Here is a 21,648-nt window from a genome sequence, read left to right on the forward strand (position 1 = left end):
CTCAACCCCCAACTTCCTCAACCACCAACTTCCTCAACCCCCTCACCTTCACCCCCAACTCATTCACCCTTCCAACTCTCTCACTCCATTTAACACTGCCCTCACCCACTCCCTCACACCCCTCACCCTCCTGACTCCCTTAACCCCCAACGACCTCACCATTTCACTCCCTCACCCTCTCACTCCTCACCTTCAACTCCCAGCTCTCTCCCCCTCCCCCTCACCCTCTAACCTGACTCTGTTCCCCTCAAACCCCCAACTTTCTGCCCCTCTTCGCTATCTGCTCCTCTTTCCACCTCCGACCGCACTTTCTCCTTCCCTCTCACTCACCCCCTCGTCGCTTCTCCCTCCTCCTGCCCCCTCCTCCTGCTACGCTCACCTTCCCTCTCTCCTTCTCCCACTCCCTTCAAAACATCCCTTTCTCTCCTCCATTTTCTCTCTCTCTCTCTCTCTCTCTCTCTCTCTCCCCCACGCTCGTCAAATCTCCCTGTTCACATTCTGCCCATCTTGAACTCTCAATCACTCCCTTTTCCCTGCCTCCACCTCCCAGTGGTTTGACCATTAGCTTTCCTCTCCCTCCATCCTGTCTCCATCCCTCACTCCCCTCCTACACCTCCCTCCCTCTCTCTCTCCCGCACTCCCCTCCTACACTCCCTCCCCTCCTACACCTCCCTCCCTCACTCCCCTCCTACACGTCCCTCCCTCTCTCTTTCCCTCACTCCCTTCTTCCACTCCCTCCCCTCCTACACCTCCCTCCCTCTCTCTCCCTCACTCCCCTCCGACACCTCCCTCCCCTCCCTCCCCTCCCTCTCTCTCTCTCTCCCTCCCTCCCCTCCCTCCCCTCCCTTCCCTCCCTCCCCTCCCTCCCTCCCTCCCCTCCCTCCCCTCCCTCCCCTCCCTCCCCTCCCTCCCCTCCCTCCCCTCCCTCCCTCCCCTCCCTCCCTCCCCTCCCTCCCTCCCCTCCCTCCCCTCCCTCCCTCCCCTCCCTCCCTCCCCTCCCTCCCCTCCCTCCCCTCCCTCCCCTCCCTCCCCTCCCTCCCTCTCTCTCTCTCCCTCCCTCCCCTCCCTCTCCCTCCCCTCCCTCCCTCTCCCTCCCTCTCCCTCCCTCTCCCTCCCCTCCCTCCCTCTCCCTCCCCTCCCTCCCTCTCCCTCCCTCTCCCTCCCTCCCCTCCCTCTCCTCCCTCCCCTCCCTCTCCCTCCCTCCCTCCCCTCCCTCTCCCTCCCTCCCTCCCCTCCCTCTCCCTCCCTCCCCTCCCTCTCCCTCCCTCCCCTCCCTCTCCCTCCCTCCCCTCCCTCCCCTGCCTCCCCCTCCCTCCCCTGCCTCCCCCTCCCTCCCCCGCCTCCCCCTCCCTCCCCCGCCTCCCCCTCCCTCCCCCGCCTCCCCCTCCCTCCCCCTCCTCCCCCTCCCTCCCCCTCCCTCCCCCTCCCTCCCCCTCCCTCCCCCTCGCTCCCTCCCTCTCTCTCCCTCCCTCCCTCCCTCCCCTCCCTCCCTCCCCTCCCTCCCTCCCCTCCCTCCCTCCCCTCCCTCCCTCCCCTCCCCTCCCCTCCCCTCCCCTCCCTCCCCTCCCCTCCCTCCCTCCCCTCCCCTCCCTCCCTCCCCTCCCCTCCCTCCCTCCCCTCCCCTCCCCTCCCCTCCCTCCCTCTCTCCCTCCCCTCCCTCCCTCCCTCCCCTCCCTCCCTCCCTCTCCCTCCCTCCCTCCCCTCCCTCCCTCCCTCCCTCCCTCCCTCCCTCTCCCTCTCCCTCCCTCCCTCCCCCTCCCTCCCTCCCTCCCCCTCCCTCCCTCCCTCCCCCTCCCTCCCTCCCTCTCCCTCCCTCCCTCTCCCTCCCTCCCTCCCTCTCCCTCCCCTCCCTCCCTCTCCCTCCCCTCCCTCCCCTCTCCCTCCCTCTCCCTCCCCTCCCTCCCTCTCCCTCCCCTCCCTCCCTCTCTCCCTCTCTCTCTCTCCCTCCCTCCCTCTCTCTCTCCCTCCCTCCCCTCCCTCCCTCCCCTCCCTCCCCTCCCTCCCTCCCTCTCTCTCTCTCCCTCCCTCCCCTCCCTCCCTCCTCTCCCTCCCCTCCCTCCCTCCTCTCCCTCCCCTCCCTCCCTCCTCTCCCTCCCCTCCCTCCCTCCTCTCCCTCCCTCTCCCTCCCCGCTCTGGTGCTAACACTTACCCTCACCGTCTCCTATGTTCTCTCACACAGTTCCCCCTCAGGTCTCTGTAGTGCCTGGGCCCCGGGCTCTGTTGGAGGGTGACAGTGACGCGTTGGCGGCCACGTGCACAGCGTCCGGGAGTAGCCCTCCGGCCACGGTGCGCTGGGAGAGCGAGGTGCCCGGTGCCCAGGAGGAAGTGACCAGCCACAACGCCAACGACACAGTGACCATCAGCAGCAGCTTCTACCTGGACCCAGTGCGGGCGATGCAGGGTCATCGTCTCACCTGCCTGGTCAACCACTCGACATTCAGCAGACCCAGCCGCCTGGGCTACACCCTCAACATCTACTGTGAGTATCTGCACAGGGAGCTTTACCCTGCACCTAACCCCCGTACTGTCCCCATCCTGGGAGGGTGGGACAGGGTAGAGGGAGCTTTACCCTGCACCTAACCCCCGTACTGTCCCAGTCCTGGGAGGGTGGGACAGGGGAGAGGGAGCTTTACCCTGCACCTAACCCCCATACTGTCCCCGTCCTGGGAGGGTGGGACAGGGTAGAGGAAGCTTTACTCTGTATCTAACCCCGCGCTGTCCCTGTCCTGGGAGGGTTTGATGTGGGGACAGTGTAGAGGGAGCTTTACTCTGTATCTAACCCCGTGCTGTCCCTGTCCTGGGTGTGTTTGATGGAGGGACAGTGTAGAGGGAGCTTTACTCTGTATCTAACCCCATGCTGTCCCTGTCCCTGGGAGTGTTTGATGGGGGACAGTGTAGAGGGAGCTTTACTCTGTATCTCACCCCGTGCTGTCCCTGTCCTGGGAGTGTTTGATGGGGGACAGTGTAGAGGGAGCTTTACTCTGTATCTCACCCCGTGCTGTCCCTGTCCTGGGAGTGTTTGATGGGGGACAGTGTAGAGGGAGCTTTACTCTGTATCTAACCCCGTGCTGTCCCTGTCCTGGGGGTGGTTGATGTGGACAGTGTAGAGAGAGCTTTACTCTGTATCTAACCCCGTGCTGTCCCTGTCCTGGGAGTGTTTGATGGGGGACAGTGTAGAGTGAGCTTTCCTCTGTATCTAACCCCGTGCTGTCCCTGTTCCTGAGAGTGTTTGATGGGGGACAGTGTAGAGAGAGCTTTACTCTGTATCTAACCCCGTGCTGTCCCTGTCCTGGGAGTGTTTGATGGGGGGGACAGTGTAGAGGGAGCTTTACTCTGTATCTAACCCCGTGCTGGCCCTGTCCTGGGAGTGTTTGATGGGGGGACAGTGTAGAGGGAGCTTTACTCTGTATCTAACCCCGTGCTGTCCCTGTCCTGGGAGTGTTTGATGGGGGACAGTGTAGAGGAAGCTTTCCTCTGTATCTAACCCCGTGCTGTCCCTGTCCCTGGGAGTGTTTGATGGGGGACAGTGTAGAGTAAGCTTTCCTCTGTATCTAACCCCGTGTTGTCCCTGTCCCTGGGAGTGTTTGATGGGGGGACAGTGTAGAGGGAGCTTTACTCTGTATCTAACCCTGTGCTGTCCTTGTCCTGGGAGTGTTTGATGGGGGACAGTGTAGAAGGAGCCTTACCCTGTACTTAACCCCCTGCTGTCCCTGTCCTGGGAATGTATGATGGGGGACAGTGTAGAGGGAGCCTTACCCTGTACTTAACCCCGTGCTGTCCTTGTCCTGGGAATGTTTGATGGGGGACAGTGTAGAGGGAGCCTTACCCTGTACTTAACCCCGCGCTGTCCTTGTCCTGGGAATGTTTGATAGGGGACAGTGTAGAGGGAGCCTTACCCTGTACTTAACCCCGTGCTGTCCCTGTCCCTGTCCCTGGGAGTGTCGAGTGTGAAGGGGTAGGTATTCCGAGCTTCTGATGTTGTCACTCTTCAACATCATCAAAATGTTTGTGCTAACAGATGTTCCAGAAGTTACTGTCAGTAAATCCTCGGAAAATTGGCACGTGGGAATGGAAAACGCAGAACTCACCTGTCAGGAGAATGGGAATCCTCCGGCTAGCGGTTTTGTGTGGAGAAGGTTTGTGTCCATTGGGATTGTGTGCAGAGGGAGTGAATGGGAAGGGGTTTGGGTCCATTGGGATTGTGTGCAGAGGGAGTGAATGGGAAGGGGTTTGGGACCATTGCGATTGTGTGCAGTAGGAGTGAATGGGAAGGGGTTTGGGTCCATTGGGATTGTGTGCAGTGGGAGTGAATGGGAAGGGGATTGGGTCCATTGGGATTGTGTGCGGTGGGAGTGAATGGGAAGGGGTTTGGGTCCATTGGGATTGTGTGTAGTGCGAGTGAATGGGAAGGGGTTTGTGTCCATTGGGATTGTGTGCAGTGGGAGTGAATGGGAAGGGGTTTGTGTCCATTGGGATTGTGTGCGGTGGGAGTGAATGGGAAGGGGTTTGGGTCCATTGGGATTGTGTGCAGTGGGAGTGAATGGGAAGGGGTTTGGGTCCATTGGGATTGTGTGCAGTGGGAGTGAATGGGAAGGGGTTTGGGTCCATTGGGATTGTGTGCAGTGGGAGTGAATGGGAAGGGGTTTGTGTCCATTGGGATTGTGTGAGGTGGGAGTGAATGGGAAGGGGTTTGGGTCCATTGGGATTGTGTGCGGTGGGAGTGAATGGGAAGGGGTTTGGGTCCATTGGGATTGTGTGCGGTGGGAGTGAATGGGAAGAGGTTTGGGTCCATTGGGATTGTGTGCAGTGGGAGTGAATGGGAAGGGGTTTGGTTCCATTGGGATTGTGTGCAGTGGGAGTGAATGGGAAGGGGTTTGGGTCCATTGGGATTGTGTGCAGTGGGAGTGAATGGGAAGGGGTTTGGGTCCATTGGGATTGTGTGCGGTGGGAGTGAATGGGAAGGGGTTTGGTTCCATTGGGATTGTGTGCAGTGGGAGTGAATGGGAAGGGGTTTGGGACCATTGGGATTGTGTGCAGTGGGAGTGAATGGGAAGGGGTTTGGGTGCATTGGGATTGTGTGCGGTGGGAGTGAACGGGAAGGGGTTTGGGACCATTGGGATTGTGTGCGGTGGGAGTGAATGGGAAGGGGTTTGGGTCCATTGGGATTGTGTGCGGTGGGAGTGAATGGGAAGGGGTTTGGGTCCATTGGGATTGTGTGCGGTGGGAGTGAATGGGAAGGGGTTTGGGACCATTGGGATTGTGTGCCCTGAATTGTTCCCTATTGTCCTCTATTATTGCTGCTGTCTAGATTGGATGGCTCATTACCCAATAACAGTGTCACCGAGGGGAACAAGCTCCTGTTTCGGAGCTCTCTGTCTGCAGAAGATTCTGGGACTTATATTTGTGAAGCAAAGAACAAGATTGGCAGCAGGACTGGGCAGACGGACATTCAAATCATTGGTAAGTTCCAACTCAGAAACATCCCAGTCTGCTGTAGCTTTGTTATCAATTCACATCAAACCCCAACCTGACAGTGTTTCCTCGGGATCTAACCCCGCACTGTCCCTGTCCTGGGAGGGTTTGATGGGGGACAGTGTAGAGGGAGCTTTACTCTGTATCTAACCCTGTGCTGTCCCTGTCCCTGGGAGTGTTTGATGGGGGGACAGTGTAGAGGGAGCTTTACTCTGTATCTAACCCCGCACTGTCCCTGTCCTGGGAGGGTTTGATGGGGGACAGTGTAGAGGGAGCTTTACTCTGTATCTAACCCCGCACTGTCCCTGTCCTGGGGGTGTTTGATGGGGGACAGTGTAGAGGGAGCTTTACTCTGTATCTAACCCCGTGCTGTCCCTGTCCTGGGAGTGTTTGATGGGGGACAGTGTAGAGGGAGCTTTACTCTGTATCTAACCCCGTGCTGTCCCTGTCCTGGGAGTGTTTGATGGAGGACAATGTAGATGGAGCTTTACTCTGTATCTAACCCCGTGCTGTCCCTGTCCCAGGACTGTTTGATGGGGGACAGTGTAGAGGGAGCTTTACTCTGTATCTAACCCAATGCTGTCCCTGTCCCTGGGAGTGTTTGATGTGGGGACAGTGTAGATGGAGCTTTACTCTGTATCTAACCCCGTGCTGTCCCTGTCCCTGGGAGTGTTTGATGGGGGACAGTGTAGAGGGAGCTTTCCTCTGTATCTAACCCCGTGCTGTCACTGTCCTGGGAGTGTTTGATGGGGGACAGTGTAGAGGGAGCTTTCCTCTGTATCTAACCCCGTGCTGTCACTGTCCTGGGAGTGTTTGATAGGGGACAGTGTAGAGGGAGCTTTACTCAGTATCTAACCCCGTGCTGTCCCTGTCCTGGGAGTGTTTGATGGGGGACAGTGTAGAGGGAGCTTTCCTCTGTATCTAACCCCGTGCTGTCACTGTCCTGGGAGTGTTTGATAGGGGACAGTGTAGAGGGAGCTTTACTCAGTATCTAACCCCGTGCTGTCCCTGTCCTGGGAGTGTTTGATGGAGGACAGTGTAGAGAGAGTTTTACTCTGTGTCTAACCCCGTGCTGTCCCTGTCCTGGGAGTGTTTGATGGGGGACAGTGTAGAGAGAGCTTTCCTCTGTGCCTAACCCTGTGCTGTCCCTGTCCTGGGAGTGTTTGATGGGGGACAGTGTAGAGGGAGCTTTCCTCTGTACCTAACCCTGTGCTGTGAGTGTGTGTGTATCTCAGTCTCTCTCTCTGTGTGTCTCAGATGCGGACGTGCCCAGTGTGAATATGTTATCCATGGCCTTTGTCGCCATTGGTGCTGTCGGAGTGCTGCTGTTGCTCATCCTCGTGGTCTCCATCATCGCTGTCAACCGTTACCACAAGAACAAGACCGAACAGATGGCGTTCAAGTTGTAAGTGCTCCCCTTCCGGTCAGCGGGCAGTCAGCTCGCACAGCAAGAGTCCGCACAGCCCCCTTCCGAACGCCAACGGGTTAGGGGGGAGGCAGGGTCGCAGGGATACGATCGACCATGGAACGGTGGAAGGGGACATCGCTCCTTCATTGACCCTCCCTTCTGACCCCTCTCTCCAGCGCCTCTGTCTACCAGCGGTTTCGGGGCTGAACCAGGCCTCACGAAGCCCGGAAACCCACCGGGCGCTGGAAAAGCACAGCTGGTCAGTCAGCGTTCGGGAGAGCAGGGGAATCGATGCCCGAGACGTCGACTCTCCTGCTCCCTCGGCTGCTGCCTGACCTGCTGTGCTTTTCCAGCGCCACACTCTCCACTCTGATCTCCAGTGTCTGCAGTCCCTCACATTCTCCTTCAGTCCAACCTAGTCCATAATCCCAAACTAACCGAGTCCCACTTGCCTGCTCCTGGCTGCTGTTCCTCCAAACCTTCCCTGCTGATGTGCGTATCCGAATGACTTTTTAGATGTGTGACTAAATTCCACACGCGAACCCCCTCAAAAAGGTTGCCCCCCGCTCCCTGATGTTTAAATCTCTCACCTTAAATACGAGTTCCCCCCCCCTCCGCCCCGTCTTGAAATCCCCCATCCTCAGGAAAAGACAACTATGGTCTCCCCTAACTGTACCCCTCATGCTTTAATAACTCTCTATAAGATCACTTACAGTCGTAGAGTCATAGGGATGTACAGCACGGGAAACAGACCCTTCGGCCCAACCCGTCCATGCCCACCCAGATATCCCAACCCAATCTAGTCCCACCTGCCAGCACCCGGCCCATATCCCCCCAAACCCTTCCTATTCATATACCCATCCAGATGCCTCTTAAATGCTGTAATTGTACCAGCCTCCACCACATCCTCTGGCAGCTCATTCCATACACGTACCACCCTCTGGGTGAAAAAGTTGCCCCTTAGGTCCCTTTTATATCTTTCCCCTCTCACCCTAAACCTATGCCCCTCTAGTTCTGGACTCCCCCCACCCCAGGGGAAAAGACTTTGTCTATTTATCCTATCCCATGCCCCTCATGATTTTATAAACCTCTATAAGGTCACCCCTCAGCCTCCGACGCTCCAGGGAAAACAGCCCCAGCCTGTTCAGCCTCTCCCTGTAACTCAAACCCTCCAACCCTGGCAACATCCTTGTAAATCTTTTCTGAACCCTTTCAAGTTTCACAACATCTTTCCGATATGAAGGAGACCAGAATTGCACGCAGTATTCCAACAGTGGCCCAACCAATGTCCTGTACAGCTGCAACATGACCTCCCAACTCCTGTACTCAATACTCTGACCAATAAAGGAAAGCATACCAAACGCTGCCTTCACTATCCTATCTATCTGCGACTCCACTTTCAAGGAGCTATGAACCTGCACTCCAAGGTCTCTTTGTTCAGCAACACTCCCTAGGACCTTACCATTAAGTGTATAAGTCCTGCTAAGATTTGCTTTCCCAAAATGCAGTACCTTGTATTTATCTGAATTAAACTCCATCTGCCACTTCTCAGCCCATTGGCCCATCTGGTCCAGATCCTGTTGTAATCTGAGGTAACCCTCTTCGCTGTCCACTACACCTCCAATTTTGGTCTCATCTGCAAACATAATGTCTTCAGTGCGGCCATACCGCTTTCACGATTGACTTGAGTCGGGATGACGATTTGGGAGCGAGCTTGGGAACAGGAGTGGGCGTAGAATCGAGCGCGAGGTGAGGTTGATGGGCGACCCGTGCTCACGCGATGACCCAGACGCTGTCCTTTTCTCAATGTCCGCAGGGAAGAGATCTCGACGATGTCTCGCCAACCCTCCATCCGTCGGTGTAACTCCATGTCAGCCTCAGTCGATGCCAGGCTTCAAGATGGTGGGGGCAGCCGGGAGAACGTAGTGAGTTGATATGTCGCTAGAGGGCGACATTTTGTCGTCTCTCCGCTCCCCCCGACCCCCAAGCTATTCCCAGCTAGTCCGGCTTGTTAATTCAATCTGTCACCATTTCGTGGTGGCGAACGGGGTGATGGGGGTGGGGGGGGGCAGAAAATACCCTGGTTCCACTTCATGGAATCATCTGAGGCCCTTTGGCCCATCTGCACCAACGTAAATTGACAGTAATCCCGCATTCCCTCCTGTTGCCTTGAACGTTTACCACGCCGAATGGACATCAATTCCCTCCTCCTTACGTTTTGTCCAATCATTCCCCCACCCCCCCACCCCACCCCACCCCCGCTGATGAGAGAGTGTAATCACTTGGTCCCATGATGTTGTGTTGATCTTGACGCCAATTTGGACCTACTCCCCTCTGCCTGCCCTTGGTCCCTATCCCTGAATCCGTTGCATATTCACGGTCCGATCACTCTCCGTGTAAAACAACGCGTCCCCTCACATCTCCTCTGAACTCATCCCCCCCCCCTCACCTTAAATGCGTGCCTCCTAGTTCGAGACTCTGAGGAAAAGGATTCTGACCGTCCGCCCTATCTATGCGTCTCATAACTTCCACCGAGTCTCCCCTCAGGCCTCCAGAGAAAACAACCTGAGTTTTTCCAGCCTCTCCTTGTAGCTCACCCCCTCTAATCCAGGCAGCATGCTGGGAAACCTCTTCTACTCCCTCATTGAAGCCTCCCCATCCATCATCCAGTGTGTCGGTTGCTCCTGATGTGTGGTCTCCTCTACATCGGCGTTGGTGGGGGGGGTGGGGGGGGGCAGGACGCCTAATCGCGGAACGTTTCGGAGAACATCTCCGGGACACCCGCACTCACCAACCCCATGGCCCAACGCTTCAACTCCCCCTCCCGCTCCATCAAGGACGTGCAAGTCCTGGGCCTCTTCCAGTGCCACTCCCTCACCACCCGACGCCTGGAGGAAGAACGCCTCACCTTCCGCCTCGGGATCAATGTGGATCTCACTCGTTTCCTCATCTCTCCTCCCCCTCCCACCTTCTCCCAGGTCCAACCTTCCAATTCGGCGCCGACCCTCTTGACCTGTCCATCTTCCTTCCCACCTATCCTCTTGACCCTCCTCTCTGACCTATCACCTTCACCCCTCCCAACCTTCATCGACCAATCGCCTTCCCAGTTACATTCCCACCCACCCCTCCCATTTATCTCTCAGCGCCCCCCCCCACCCACCACCTTGAGCCACCCCCTCATTCCTGATGAAGGGCTTATGCCCGAAACGTCGTCTCTTGTGCTCCCTCGGACGCTGCCTGACCTGCTGTGCTTTTCCAGCGTCACACTTTTCAACTCCATATCCTTCCTGTGATGTGGCGACCGGAATTGAACGCACTTGAATGTCCGTGGTCAACCTCCCTTCATCTTCAGCCCTGAATATTCCATCCGCGTGTTAACGTTTCTAAAAAAAACTCTCCAGAATACACTTCGACAAATTCGTAACCCCCTCTACTCCCAAACCAATGGCAAGCTGAAATCCTCAAATATCTTATTGGCCTGACACTCCTCGTATTGTCTCTCGACGTTATGGATAATCAGAACATTCCAGTCAAAAAAAATGTCAGAGAGAGATGCAGCAGGGGGCCATTACACTATGGGGTAATTTATCATGGCCAATCCACCCTAACCTACACATCCCTGAACACTATGGGTTAATTTAGCATGGCCAATCCACCCTAACCTGCACATCCCTGAACACTATGGGGTAATTTAGCATGGCCAATCCACCCTAACCTACACATCCCTGAACACGATGGGGTAATTTACCATGGCCAACCCACCCTAACCGACACATCCCTGAACACTATGGGGTAATTTACCATGGTCAATCCACCCTAACCTACACATCCCTGAACACTATGGAGTAATTTAGCATGGCCAATCCACCCTAACCTACACATCCCTGAACACTATGGGGTAATTTAGCATGGCCAACCCACCCTAACCGACACATCCCTGAACACTATGGGGTAATTTACCATGGTCAATCCACCCTAACCTACACATCCCTGAACACTATGGGGTAATTTAGCATGGCCAATCCACCCTAACCGACACATCCCTGAACACTACGGGGTAATTTAGCATGGCCAATCCACCCTAACCTACACATCCCTGAACACTATGGAGTAATTTAACATGGCCAATCCACCCTAACCTACACATCCCTGAACACTATGGGTAATTTAGCATGGCCAATCCACCCTAACCTGCACATCCCTGAACACTATGGGGTAATTTAGCATGGCCAATCCACCCTAACCTACACATCCCTGAACACTATGGGGTAATTTATCATGGCCAATCCACCCTAACCTGCACATCCCTGAACACTATGGGGTAATTTAGCATGGCCAATCCACCCTAACCTACACATCCCTGAACACTATGGGGTAATTTAGCATGGCCAATCCACTCTAACCTACACATCCCTGAACACTATGGGGTAATTTAGCATGGCCAATCCACCCTAACCTACACATCCCTGAACACTATGGGGTAATTTAGCATGGCCAATCCACCCTAACCTGCACATCCCTGAACACTATGGGGTAATTTAGCATGGCCAATCCACCCTAACCTGCACATCCCTGAACACTATGGGTAATTTAGCATGGCCAATCCACCCTAACCTACACATCCCTGAACACTATGGGGTAATTTAGCATGGCCAATCCACCCTAACCTACACATCCCTGAACACTATGGGGTAATTTAGCATGGCCAATCCACCCTAACCTACACATCCCTGAACACTATGGGGTAATTTAGCATGGCCAATCCACCCTAACCTGCACATCCCTGAACACTATGGGGTAATTTAGCATGGCCAATCCACCCTAACCTACACATCCCTGAACACTATGGGGTAATTTAGCATGGCCAATCCACCCTAACCTACACATCCCTGAACACTATGGGGTAATTTAGCATGGCCAATCCACCCTAACCTACACATCCCTGAACACTATGGGGTAATTTAGCACGGCCAATCCACCCGAACCTACACATCCCTGAACACTATGGGGTAATTTAGCACGGCCAATCCACCCTAACCTACACATCCCTGAACACTATGGGGTAATTTAGCACGGCCAATCCACCCGAACCTACACATCCCTGAACACTATGGGGTAATTTAGCACGGCCAATCCACCCTAACCTACACATCCCTGAACACTATGGGGTAATTTAGCACGGCCAATCCACCCTAACCTACACATCCCTGAACACTATGGGGTAATTTAGCATGGCCAATCCACCCTAACCTACACATCCCTGAACACTATGGGGTAATTTAGCACGGCCAATCCACCCGAACCTACACATCCCTGAGCACTATGGGGTAATTTAGCATGGCCAATCCACCCTAACCTGCACATCCCTGAACACTATGGGGTAATTTAGCACGGCCAATCCACCCGAACCTACACACCCCTGAACACTATGGGGTAATTTAGCAAGGCCAATCCACCCTAACCTAACACATCCCTGAGCACTATGGGGTAATTTAACATGGCCAATCCACCCTAACCTACACATCCCTGAGCACTATGGGGTAATTTAGCATGGCCAATCCACCCTAACCTGCACATCCCTGAACACTATGGGGTAATTTAGCATGGCCAATCCACCCTAACCTACACATCCCTAAACACTATGGGGTAATTTACCATGGCCAACCCACCCTAACCGACACATCCCTGAACACTATGGGGTAATTTACCATGGTCAATCCACCCTAACCTACACATCCCTGAACACTATGGAGTAATTTAGCATGGCCAATCCACCCTAACCTACACATCCCTGAACACTATGGGGTAATTTAGCATGGCCAACCCACCCTAACCGACACATCCCTGAACACTATGGGGTAATTTACCATGGTCAATCCACCCTAACCTACACATCCCTGAACACTATGGGGTAATTTAGCATGGCCAATCCACCCTAACCGACACATCCCTGAACACTATGGGGTAATTTAGCATGGCCAATCCACCCTAACCTACACATCCCTGAACACTATGGAGTAATTTAACATGGCCAATCCACCCTAACCTACACATCCCTGAACACTATGGGTAATTTAGCATGGCCAATCCACCCTAACCTGCACATCCCTGAACACTATGGGGTAATTTAGCATGGCCAATCCACCCTAACCTACACATCCCTGAACACTATGGGGTAATTTAGCATGGCCAATCCACCCAAACCTACACATCCCTGAACACTATGGAGTAATTTAACATGGCCAATCCACTCTAACCTACACATCCCTGAACACTATGGGTAATTTAGCATGGCCAATCCACCCTAACCTGCACATCCCTGAACACTATGGGGTAATTTAGCATGGCCCATCCACCCTAACCTACACATCCCTGAACACTATGGGGTACTTTAGCATGGCCAATCCACCCTAACCTACACATCCCTGAACACGATGGGTAATTTAGCATGGCCAATCCACCCTAACCTGAACATTCCTGAGCACTATGGGGTAATTTAGCATGGCCAATCCACCCTAACCTGCACATCCCTGAACACGATGGGGTAATTTAGCATGGCCAATCCACCCTAACCTACACATCCCTGAACACTATGGGGTAATTTAGCATGGCCAATCCACCCTAACCTACACATCCCTGAACACTATGGGGTAATTTACCATGGCCAATCCACCCTAACCTACACATCCCTGAACACTATGGGGTAATTTAGCATGGCCAACCCACCCTAACCGACACATCCCTGAACACTATGGGGTAATTTACCATGGTCAATCCACCCTAACCTACACATCCCTGAGCACTATGGGTAATTTAGCATGGCCAATCCACCCTAACCTACACATCCCTGAACACTATGGGTAATTTAGCATGGCCAATCCACCCTAACCTGCACATCCCTGAACACGATGGGGTAATTTAGCATGGCCAATCCACCCTAACCTACACATCCCTGAACACTATCGGGTAATTTAGCATGGCCAATCCACCCTAACCTACACATCCCTGAACACTATGGGGTAATTTAGCATGGCCAATCCACACTAACCTACACATCCCTGAACACTATGGGTAATTTAGCATGGCCAATCCACCCTAACCTACACATCCCTGAACACTATGGGTTAATTTAGCATGGCCCATCCACCCTAACCTACACATCCCTGAACACTATGGGTAATTTAGCATGGCCAATCCACCCTAACCTACACATCCCTGAACACTATGGGGTAATTTAGCATGGCCAATCCACCCTAACCTGAACATCCCTGAACACTATGGGGTAATTTAGCATGGCCAATCCACCCTAACCTACACATCCCTGAACACTATGGGGTAATTTAGCATGGCCAATCCACCCTAACCTGCACATCCCTGAACACTATGGGTAATTTAGCATGGCCGATCCACCCTAACCTACACATCCCTGAACACTATGGGGTAATTTAGCATGGCCAATCTACCCTAACCTACACATCCCTGAACAGTATGGGGTAATTTAGCATGGCCAATCCACCCTAACCTACACATCCCTGAACACTATGGGGTAATTTAGCATGGCCAATCCACCCTAACCTACACATCCCTGAACACTATGGGGTAATTTAGCATGGCCAATCCACCCTAACCCACACATCCCTGAACACTATGGGTAATTTAGCATGGCCAATCCACCATAACCTGCACATCCCTGAGCACTATGGGGTAATTTAGCATGGCCCATCCACCCTAACCTACACATCCCTGAACACTATGGGGTAATTTAGCATGGCCAATCCACCCTAACCTACACATCCCTGAACACTATGGGGTAATTTAGCATGGCAAATCCACCCTAACCTACACATCCCTGAACACTATGGGTAGTTTAGCATGGCCAATCCACCCTAACCTACACATCCCTGAACACTATGGGGTAATTGAGCATGGCCAATCCACCCTAACCTACACATCCCTGAACACTATGGGGTAATTTAGCATGGCCAATCCACCCTAATCTGAACATCCCTGAACACTATGGGGTAATTTAGCATGGCCAATCCACCCTAACCTACACATCCCTGAACACTATGGGGTAATTTAGCACGGCCAATCCACCCTAACCTGCACATCCCTGATCACAATGGGTAATTTAGCATGGCCAATCCACCCTAACCTACACATCCCTGAACACTATGGGGTAATTGAGCATGGCCAATCCACCCTAACCTACACATCCCTGAACACTATGGGGTAATTTAGCATGGCCAATCTACCCTAACCTACACATCCCTGAACAGTATGGGGTAATTTAGCATGGCCAATCCACCCTAACCTACACTCCCTGAACACTATGGGGTAATTTAGCATGGCCAATCCACCCTAACCTACACGTCCCTGAACACTATGGGGTAATTTAGCATGGCCAATCCACCCTAACCCACACATCCCTGAACACTATGGGGTAATTTAGCATGGCCAATCCACCCTAACCTGCACATCCCTGAACACTATGGGGTAATTTAGCATGGCCAATCCACCCTAACCTACACTCCCTGAACACTATGGGGTAATTTAGCATGGCCAATCCACCCTAACCTGCACATCCCTGAACACTATGGGGTAATTTAGCATGGCCAATCCACCCTAACCTTCACATCCCTGAACACTATGGGGTAATTTAGCATGGCCAATCCACCCTAACCTACACATCCCTGAACACTATGGGTAATTTAGCATGGCCAATCCACCCTAACCTACACATCCCTGAACACTATGGGTAATTTAGCATGGCCAATCCACCCTAACCTACACATCCCTGAACACTATGGGGTAATTTAGCATGGCCAATCCACCCTAACCTACACATCCCTGAACACTATGGGGTAATTTAGCATGGCCAATCCACCCTAACCTACACATCCCTGAACACTATGGGGTAATTGAGCATGGCCAATCCACCCTAACCTACACATCCCTGAACACTATGGGGTAATTGAGCATGGCTAATCCATGCTAACCTGCACAGCTTTGGATTGTGGGAGGAAACCGGAGCACCCGGAGGGAACCCAAGCCGAAACCCCACACAGTCAGTCGCCCAAGATGGGAATTGAACCCGGGTCCCTGGTGCTGTGAGGCAGCAGTGCTAACCACTGAGCCGCCGTGCCATCTTTGCATCTCACCGGTTTGAAGCAGGCCTTAATCCCGGGGCTCAATTTTGTTTTTTTCCTTCCCAACGTCACTTCCAGCTGGAGCAGGAGCCCATGCTACAGGAGGCCCTGGCGCAGCAGACACAGCAGCTGAGGAACAGCACACGGGATCTCCGGCCTATCAATGGGGATGGGACCCTCCCTCCCTCCGCCTTCGGTAACCACCGCTACAGTCTGAGGTCGACGACCAGTGAGATGACCCAGGCTCCTCCGGCCTACCAGTTCGGGGCCTTCCGTCACAGCCTGAACAGCAGCCTGAGGCCCAGCGGCAGAGACAGGACGGTAGGCTCCGGCTCACGGACTCTACCTCCACCAATACCCCTGAGCAACCACAGGGACAGCACCGGTGAAATGGTGGAGACTCCAGAACAGGTGAGAGAACGCTCCCAGGACAGGGACAGCACGGGGTTAGATACAGAGTAAAGCTCCCTCTACACTGTCCCCATCAAACCCTCCCAGGGACAGGGACAGCGTGGGGTTAGATACAGAGTAAAGCTCCCTCTACACTGTCCCCATCAAACACTCCCAGGACAGGGACAGCACGGGGTTAGATACAGAGTAAAGCTCCCTCTACACTGTCCCCCCATCAAACACTCCCAGGACAGGGACAGCACGGGGTTAGATACAGAGTAAAGCTCCCTCTACACTGTCCCCCATCAAACACTCCCAGGACAGGGACAGCACGGGGTTAGATACAGAGTAAAGCTCTCTCTACACTGTCTCACAAACTCTCCCAGTTGTTAGATTTTACTTTTCCGTAACAGAATTCGAGAACATGAACAAATTGATTCTAACTGTATTTTTAATTTTTTTCTCTCCTTTTCTCTCTATTGTTCCATCTCCCTCTCTCACCCTGGCAATGTCTCCCCATGTCTTCTCATCTCTCTCTCTCTCTGTATCTCTCTCATATCTCTGTTCTCTCTGTGTCTTTGCCTCCCTCTCTCCGGCTTGTGTTTCTCCTGTCTCTGCCTTTCGGTCTCCTGGGAATGTCTGACTGTGATTGTGCTGATTGTTTGTCTCTCTGTCTCCTTCTCTCTCTGTCTCTCTCTCTCTCTGTGTCTGTCCATCTCTGTCTCCGTCTCTCTCTGTCTCCGTCTCTCTCTCTCTCTCTCTCTGTGTCTGTCCATCTCTGTCTCCGTCTCTCTCTGTCTCCGTCTCTCTCTCTCTCTCTCTCTGTGTCTGTCCATCTCTGTCTCCATCTCTCTCCCTGTCTCCGTCCCTCTCGGTCTCCGTCCCTCTTTGTCTCTGTCTCTCTCTGTCTCCGTCTCTCTCTCTCTCTCTCTCTCTGTGTCTGTCCATCTCTGTCTCCATCCCTCTCCCTGTCTCCGTCCCTCTCTGTCTCCGTCTCTGTCTCCGTCTCTCTCTCCGTCTCTCTCTCTCTCTCTCTCTCTGTGTCTGTCCATCTCTGTCTCCATCCCTCTCCCTGTCTCCGTCCCTCTCTGTCTCCGTCTCTCTCTCCGTCTCTCTCTCTGTGTCTGTCCATCTCTGTCTCCATCCCTCTCCCTGTCTCCGTCCCTCTCTGTCTCCGTCTCTCTCTCCGTCTCTCTCTCTCTCTCTCTCTGTGTCTGTCCATCTCTGTCTCCATCCCTCTCCCTGTCTCCGTCCCTCTCTGTCTCCGTCTCTCTCTCCGTCTCTCTCTCTCTCTCTCTCTCTCTCTGTGTCTGTCCATCTCTGTCTCCATCCCTCTCCCTGTCTCCGTCCCCCTCTGTCCTCATCTCCTTCTCTTTCCGTCTCTCTCTGTCTGTCCCCATTTCCCCCTCTCTCTATCTGTCTGTGTCTGTGCCCATCCCCATCTCTCACTCTCCCACCCTGTGGCGCTCCTCCATCTCAATCTACTTCCTCTCTCTCCCTCGTCGGTAATTTTTATTCTTTGCTGTCGTTCACTCCTCTGCCTGTGTGTGTGTATGTGTCTGTGTGTGTGTGTCTCTCTCTCTCTCTCTCTCTCTCTGGGCCTGTCCTTTTGCCTCTCCCCTCCCCGCTGTACCAGATGGAGATCTTGAGCAGGAGGACCCTGACCCCTTCTCCGTCAGTGCTGGACTCTCAGACAGAGGATGAGGACGAGGTGACAGACAGGCAGCAGTCTATCCAAGCAGCGATGGGCCACTTCTACTCTCACAACGGGACCCTGCGAGCAAAGCCCACAGGGAATGGCATCTACATCGCCAGGAGGGAACACTGCGTCTGAACTCACTGGAGACGTCCCATCGCAAACAGGAGTGAATCCCTCCCTTTTACACACTGTCTGTGACTGTACCTGTACAGGAGCTGACACTGAGAGAGAGAGAGAGACTGTACAGTACCCCGACAGGAGTGAATCCCTCCCTTTTACACACTGTCTGTGACTGTACCTGTACAGGAGCTGACACAGAGAGACAGACAGACTGTACAGTACCAGACAGGAGTGAATCCCTCCCTTTTACACACTGTCTGTGACTGTACCTGTACAGGAGCTGACACTGAGAGAGAGAGAGACAGACTGTACGCCCTTGTATGTGTTGTCCAAGACTGTCTCTTGGTGATATCATCTGGGTGTGTACCTCGTCTCTCACAATCGGTTGCTGTCCACCCAGCTCTCGCTGTACCCACCACTTCCTCATCTCCTCCGTGGACCAATCAGATTCCTCGGGCTGGCTGACAGAAATTCCCTTCAGTTCAATGTTGGGAAGGTTGACGTCTTTGATCCTTGTGTCTGTCTCCATGGTAACTCCAAACACGGTCTCTGCAAGCTCCTGAGCCAATGCCCACTCCGTCAGCGACACTGCCAATTCCCTGTCCTGCTATAGCAGCCGGCTCATCCCTCGCCGAGCACAGCACGGGTTTGCTGAAGGCTTCCTCCGTGCCTGAGGGAAGTTTGGATTCCATGGACGCAATCCTTCCCTGTCTGGGCCATCATCCATCTCTGTAACCCCCCTCCAGCCCCTACACCCCCTCCCTATCTCTGTAACCCCCCTCCAGCCCCTACACCCCCTCCCTATCTCTGTAACCCCCCTCCAGCCCCTACACCCCCTCCCTATCTCTGTAACCCCCTCCAGCCCCTACACTCCCTCCCTATCTCTGTAACCCCCTCCAGCCCCTACACCCCCTCCCTATCTCTGTAACCCCCTCCGTACCCTACACCCCCTCCCTATCTCTGTAACCCCCCTCCAGCCCCTACACCCCCTCCCTATCTCTGTAACCCCCCTCCAGCCCCTACACCCCCTCCCTATCTCTGTAACCCCCCTCCAGCCCCTACACCCCCTCCCTATCTCTGTAACCCCCTCCAGCCCCTACATCCTCTCCCTATCTCTGTAACCCCCTCCAGCCCCTACACCCCCTCCCTATCTCTGTAACCCCCTCCAGCCCCTACACCCCCTCCCTATCTCTGTAACTCCCTCCGGCCCCTACACCCCCTCCCTATCTCTGTCACCCCCTCCAGCCCCTACACCCCCTCCCTATCTCTGTAACCCCCTCCAGCCCCTACACCCTCTCCCTATCTCTGTAACTCCCTCCAGCCCCTACACCCCCTCCCTATCTCTGTAACCCCCTCCAGCCCCTACACCCCCTCCCTATCTCTGTAACCCCCTCCAGCCCCTACACCCCCTCCCTATCTCTGTAACCCCCTCCAGCCCCTACACCCCCTCCCTATCTCTGTAACCCCCCTCCAGCCCCTACACCCCCTCCCTATCTCTGTAACCCCCTCCATCCCCTACACCCCTCCCTATCTCTGTAACTCCCTCCAGCCCCTACACCCCTCCCTATCTCTGTAACCCCCCTCCAGCCCCTACACCCCCTCCCTATCTCTGTAACCCCCTCCATCCCCTACACCCCTCCCTATCTCTGTAACCCCCTCCAGCCCCTACACCCCCTCCCTAGCTCTGTAACCCCCTCCATGCCCCTACACCCCCTCCCTATCTCTGTAACCCTCTCCAGCCCCTACACCCCTCTTGGGAAGACTTTGCTACGTGAACGGCGCTATGTAAATGTAAATGTCTTGTTTTATCCTGTTATTCAGTTTTGAGCTGATGCTGTAAGTTCTGCCTTTTGAGTTGAGTTGTTCGGTTTTGTAAAAAGCTGTAAATGTCTGTGTACATATGTAAATTACAACCCAGTTTTGGATAACGCTCCCTGCCTCTGGGTTTTTGGATAATATTTTACTGGTTATGGTGGGATACTGGGGGTGGGGACAGCTCAACTCCAACACTGTGCTCCTGCCCTCTGTCTGTCCCTCACACTGTTCCTCGATGTCTCTGTCTTTCTCTCGATCTCTCTCTCATTCTGTTGCTCTGTCTCTCACTCTCTAGTGCTCTCTCACACATCCTGTACCTCGGTGTCACTGTTGCTCTGTGTTTCTCACACACTCTTTCTCTCTCTCTCTCCCTCTGCCTTTCTCTCTCAATCTGTCCCTGTGTGTCTCTCTTTCTCTCTCATTCTATCCCTTGGTGTCTCTGTCCTTCGGTGTCTCTCCCTCTCAGTCCCTCTGTGTCTCTGTCGCTCTGTGTGTTTCTCTCTCTCTCATTCTGTCCCTGTCTCTCTCTCACTGTCCCTCTGTGTCTCTCTGTCTCATTCTGTCCCTGTCTCTCTCTCTCTCTCTCTCTCTCTCTCTCTGTCCCTCTCTCTCTCTGTCCCTCTGTGTCTCTGTCACTCTGTGTGTCTCTCTCTCATTCTGTCCCTGTCTCTCTCTCTCTGTCTCTCTCTGTCTGTCCCTCTGTGTCCCTGTCACTCTCTGTGTTTCTCTCTCATTATGACTCTGTCTCTCTCTCTCTCTCTCTGTCTTTCTCTCTTTATGGGCAGCACAGTGGCACAGTGGTTAGCACTGCTGCCTCACAGTGCCAGAGCCCCGGGTTCAATTCCCGCCTCAGGCGACTGACTGTGTGGAGTTTGCCCATTCTCCCCGTGTCTGCGTGGGTTTCCTCCGGGTGCTCCGGTTTCCTCCCACAGTCCAAAGAAGTGCAGGTTAGGGTGGATTGGCCATGCTAAATTACCCCATAGTGTTAGGTAAGGGGTAGATGTAGATGTAGTGGTATAGGTGGGTTGCGCTTCGGTGGGGCGGTGTGGACTTGTTGGGCCGAAGGGCCTGTTTCCACACTGTAAGTAATCTAATCTAGTCTAATCTCTCTCTCATTCTGTCCCTGTTTGTCTGTCCCTCTGTGTCTCTGTCACTCTGTGTGTCTCTCTCTCTCATTCTGTCCCTGTCTCTCTCTCATTCTGTCTCTCTCTCTCTCTGTCTGACTTACCAGGGGAAAGCAGTGTGATACAGGGCTTTGGCACAGAGTCTGTCCCTGCTGATCAGAAGGGAAGGGGGAAGAGGAGCAGAGCAGTCGTCATTTGGGGACGCCATAGTTAGGGGGAACCGATAGGAGGTTCTGTGGGGATGAGAGAGACTCATAATTGGTGTGTTGTCTCCCAGGTGCCAGGGTTCCTAATGTCTCTGATCGTGTTTTTGGGATCCTTAAGGGGGAGGGGGAGCAGCCCCGAGATGTGGTCCACACAGGCACCAACGACGTAGGTAGGGAGAGAGATGGGGATTTAAGGCAGAGATTCAGGGAGCTAGGATGGAAGCTAGGACGAACAGAGTTGTTGTCTCTGGTCTGTTGCCCGTGC

The 21,648-nt window shown here is 54.1% G+C and overlaps 3 protein-coding genes across 3 annotated transcripts in view; 1 reads left to right on the forward strand and 2 right to left on the reverse strand.

The window, feature by feature from the left end:
• LOC140468487 (nectin-4-like) overlaps nt 1-20,168 on the forward strand; it is a 22,908-nt gene extending 2,740 nt beyond the window's left edge. Inside the window, exons 2-8 of the mRNA XM_072564568.1 lie at nt 2,180-2,479; nt 4,019-4,136; nt 5,309-5,460; nt 6,730-6,877; nt 8,697-8,805; nt 16,108-16,440; nt 18,056-20,168. Of these exons, the coding sequence (XP_072420669.1) occupies nt 2,180-2,479; nt 4,019-4,136; nt 5,309-5,460; nt 6,730-6,877; nt 8,697-8,805; nt 16,108-16,440; nt 18,056-18,253 (1,358 nt within the window). The 3' untranslated portion in view covers nt 18,254-20,168. The remainder of the gene's footprint in view (nt 1-2,179; nt 2,480-4,018; nt 4,137-5,308; nt 5,461-6,729; nt 6,878-8,696; nt 8,806-16,107; nt 16,441-18,055) is intronic.
• LOC140468612 (uncharacterized) overlaps nt 1-21,648 on the reverse strand; it is a 1,157,363-nt gene that overhangs the window by 908,528 nt on the left and 227,187 nt on the right. The window lies entirely within an intron of this gene.
• The window catches only part of LOC140468686 (T-cell surface glycoprotein CD3 zeta chain-like), a 684,153-nt gene that overhangs the window by 179,546 nt on the left and 482,959 nt on the right, over nt 1-21,648 (reverse strand). The window lies entirely within an intron of this gene.

This window comes from Chiloscyllium punctatum, chromosome 47 (genome assembly GCF_047496795.1).
Source record: "Chiloscyllium punctatum isolate Juve2018m chromosome 47, sChiPun1.3, whole genome shotgun sequence".
NCBI lineage: Eukaryota > Metazoa > Chordata > Chondrichthyes > Orectolobiformes > Hemiscylliidae > Chiloscyllium > Chiloscyllium punctatum.